The 2805-nt window shown below is 65.7% G+C and overlaps 1 protein-coding gene across 1 annotated transcript in view; it reads left to right on the top strand.

The window, feature by feature from the left end:
- TMPRSS13 (transmembrane serine protease 13) overlaps nucleotides 1-2578 on the top strand; it is a 9500-nt gene extending 6922 nt beyond the window's left edge. Inside the window, exons 5-13 of the mRNA XM_035892481.1 lie at nucleotides 1-64; nucleotides 339-431; nucleotides 521-564; nucleotides 837-996; nucleotides 1115-1287; nucleotides 1691-1789; nucleotides 1998-2140; nucleotides 2291-2443; nucleotides 2564-2578. The exon at nucleotides 1-64 is cut by the window's left edge and continues 94 nt beyond it. Coding sequence (XP_035748374.1) covers nucleotides 1-64; nucleotides 339-431; nucleotides 521-564; nucleotides 837-996; nucleotides 1115-1287; nucleotides 1691-1789; nucleotides 1998-2140; nucleotides 2291-2443; nucleotides 2564-2578 — 944 coding nt within the window. The remainder of the gene's footprint in view (nucleotides 65-338; nucleotides 432-520; nucleotides 565-836; nucleotides 997-1114; nucleotides 1288-1690; nucleotides 1790-1997; nucleotides 2141-2290; nucleotides 2444-2563) is intronic.
- The last annotated feature ends 227 nt before the right edge of the window (nucleotides 2579-2805 follow it).

Here is a 2805-nt window from a genome sequence, read left to right on the forward strand (position 1 = left end):
GGTGTGCAGCCGCCTGGGATGACTCCTTCTCCAGAAAGACCTGCCGGCAGCTGGGATTTCAGAAGTAATTCCCACCGGGGATGGGCCGTCCTGCTCGGGAGCTGGGGCCCTGCCAGCCCCCTGGGTGTTGCTCTGTCCTGGGTGCACGGTCCGCTGTGCTCTTTCCCCCAGCATTGCGCTTTTCTGCTGGAAGGCTGGGTGTCCAGCACTGCTCTGGGCGTTTCGGTCCATCCCCCCCAGGTTTACTGTGCAGAGCCTCCCCGAGAAGGCAGGGACGGGGGGGCGGTCAGTGCCCAGCAAGGCAGCACCCTCACTGCCTCTCTCCTCTCCTCTCGCAGCGCGTCGCAGACCGAATACATTCCCCTGCACGTCCCCGGCAAGAGCCTCACACTGACCGACGAGCGAGAGACCATCCAGCAGAGCCTCAACAGGTACCGGGCAGCATCACCCCCCGGCCCTGCCCCTGCCCGGGTGCCACAGGGCTGGGGCTGAGGCTGTGCCCCCCTCTTCTCTCCAGCAGCTCACAGTGTCTCACGGGAAAGTACGTCTCCCTGCGGTGCACAAGTAAGGGGGCTGGCTGGCAGGGCATGCGGGCGAGGCCGAGCACATGCTGGGGAGCGCTTTGCTCCTTTCCTTGCACAGGGTTGGGCAAACAGGGTGTTTTCCAGCAAACTTTCTGGGTAATAGAATACCAGGAATGTTGCATTCCCGTGGTCGCCACCGGCCCCTATGAACCGTGGAGCACTGCTGGCGGGTGGTGGGGATGCTGCGTGCGTCCCCCCCTCCAGGCTTGCCTCCTCCCCGAGCCCTTCTCTCAGCCCTGCTCTCCCCTCCAGCCTGCGGGCAGAGGATTTCTGGCCGAATTATTGGAGGAAAGGAAACCTCCGTGAGCAAATGGCCCTGGCAAGTCAGCGTGCAGTACGGGCCGATCCACATCTGCGGCGGCACCATCATCGACGCGCAGTGGGTCCTCACCGCAGCCCACTGCTTCTTCATGTGAGTGCTGCCGTCCAGCCCGGGGGCACCGGCTGGAGCCCGCAGCCCCGGCGCCCGCGCTCAGCCCAGCCCGTGCCCAGCATCTCACCCCGAGCTGCCCCTGCCTCTCCCTGCCCAGGAACAGCATGAAGATCCTCGATGACTGGAAGGTGTACAGCGGGGTCTCAGACCTGAAGCAGCACGCAGAGGGCATCCCTGTCTCCCAGGTCATCATCAACTCCAACTACAGCGATGACCACGATGACTACGACATCGCTCTCATGAAGCTCTCCAGGCCGCTGACGCTCTCAGGTGAGGTCTCTCGGCTTGCCGTGCCGCTGGACTGGGCTGGGACTGGTGTTCAGGGGCTCAGGGAGAGCCTGGGAATGGGCCAGGAGCAAGAGGCGGCTCCGGGCCCCTTGCAGGCGGGCCCACGGGGCTGCTGCCAGCTGGAGCATCCCGCTCTGCTGTGGCCACGCTGCTTGCCCCTGCCTGTCCCATGGCCAGGAACAGCTCCCCTGGCTGGGCTCAGCTGTGTGGCCAGCGTAGTGTGGCAGGGGGCCAGCAGAGCCCCTGCCCGGGTGGGCGCAGAGGGGAGCGTTTCCTGCGCACCCCGCTCCTCCCTAGCCACGGGGCTGGTGACTACCGAGGCTATTTTGCTCCCGGGTGACTCATCCTTCTCTCCTCGCCTGCTTTTCATCATGTCTCCCTCCAGCTCAGGTTCGCCCAGCCTGCCTCCCCATGCATGGCCAGCGATTCCAGACCGGCAGGTCCTGCTTCATCACCGGCTTTGGGAAGACCAGGGAGAATGAAGGTGAGGGAGGATGCCGGCTCTCCGCCGGCAGGTCCCGCCCGTCGCAGCCCCGGGGCATGTCTGCGCATCCGTTCCCGCAGGGGCGACTGGCAGCGGTTGCCCTCCCGGCTCGGCAGAAATCAGGCCTGCAAGAAATACCAGCTTCCTCCGGTGCTGCAGTGGGGGGGACGAGGGCCACCCCACCCCACGGGCTCCTCCTGCCTTTCAGATAACACGTCCCCAAAGCTGCGGGAGGCCGAGGTGAAGCTGATCGACTACAAGATCTGCAACAGCGACAAGGTGTACGAGGGCTACCTGACCCCACGGATGATGTGCGCCGGGTACCTGCAGGGGGGGAAAGATGCGTGCCAGGTGAGCCAGGGGGCACGCGGTCCCCCCAGGCGGGGTGGCACGGAACTGGCAGGGCTGCCCGCTGTTCCCGCACACTGGTGTCCCCTGGCTGGGGGGCAGAGGGGGCATCTCCCGTCCCCTCTCCTCACCGCTCTGCCCCCCCCGTGGCAGGGTGACAGCGGAGGGCCCCTGGTCTGTGAGGACAACGGCCGCTGGTATGTGGCCGGGGTGACAAGCTGGGGGACAGGATGTGGCCAGAAGAACAAACCCGGTGTTTACACGCGTGTGACAAAGCTCCTCAGCTGGATATACAGCAAAATGGAGGTGAGGTGGCATGGCAGGGCTGTGATTTGGGGGGGGCTTACCAGGTGCCTCCTGGTGCCTTGAGAAGGGGCTGTATCTCCCCCCCAGCCCCTGGCAGCTCACCCTTGCTTTCCCCTGCAGAGCGAGAACGACTAAGACGGGGACGGATGCTTGCCTGGGCTCTGCCTCTCCGGCCGGCACGGGTCCCTGCCCTCGGCTGCTGCCAGGGCACGATGCTCCCAGCAGATCCCCCCACCTGGCTCTGGACTGTCCACGCAGCCATGGAGCTGTCGCTGCCCCCAACCTCCGAAAATATGGTGCCTGTACAGTGACTCTGCCCTCGCCCGGTGCCAGAGGCGCGCAGGGGGCCGCAGCCCGTGCCG

This window comes from Egretta garzetta, unplaced genomic scaffold (genome assembly GCF_000687185.1).
Source record: "Egretta garzetta isolate BGI_Z169 unplaced genomic scaffold, ASM68718v1 scaffold134, whole genome shotgun sequence".
Taxonomy (NCBI): Eukaryota; Metazoa; Chordata; class Aves; order Pelecaniformes; family Ardeidae; genus Egretta; species Egretta garzetta.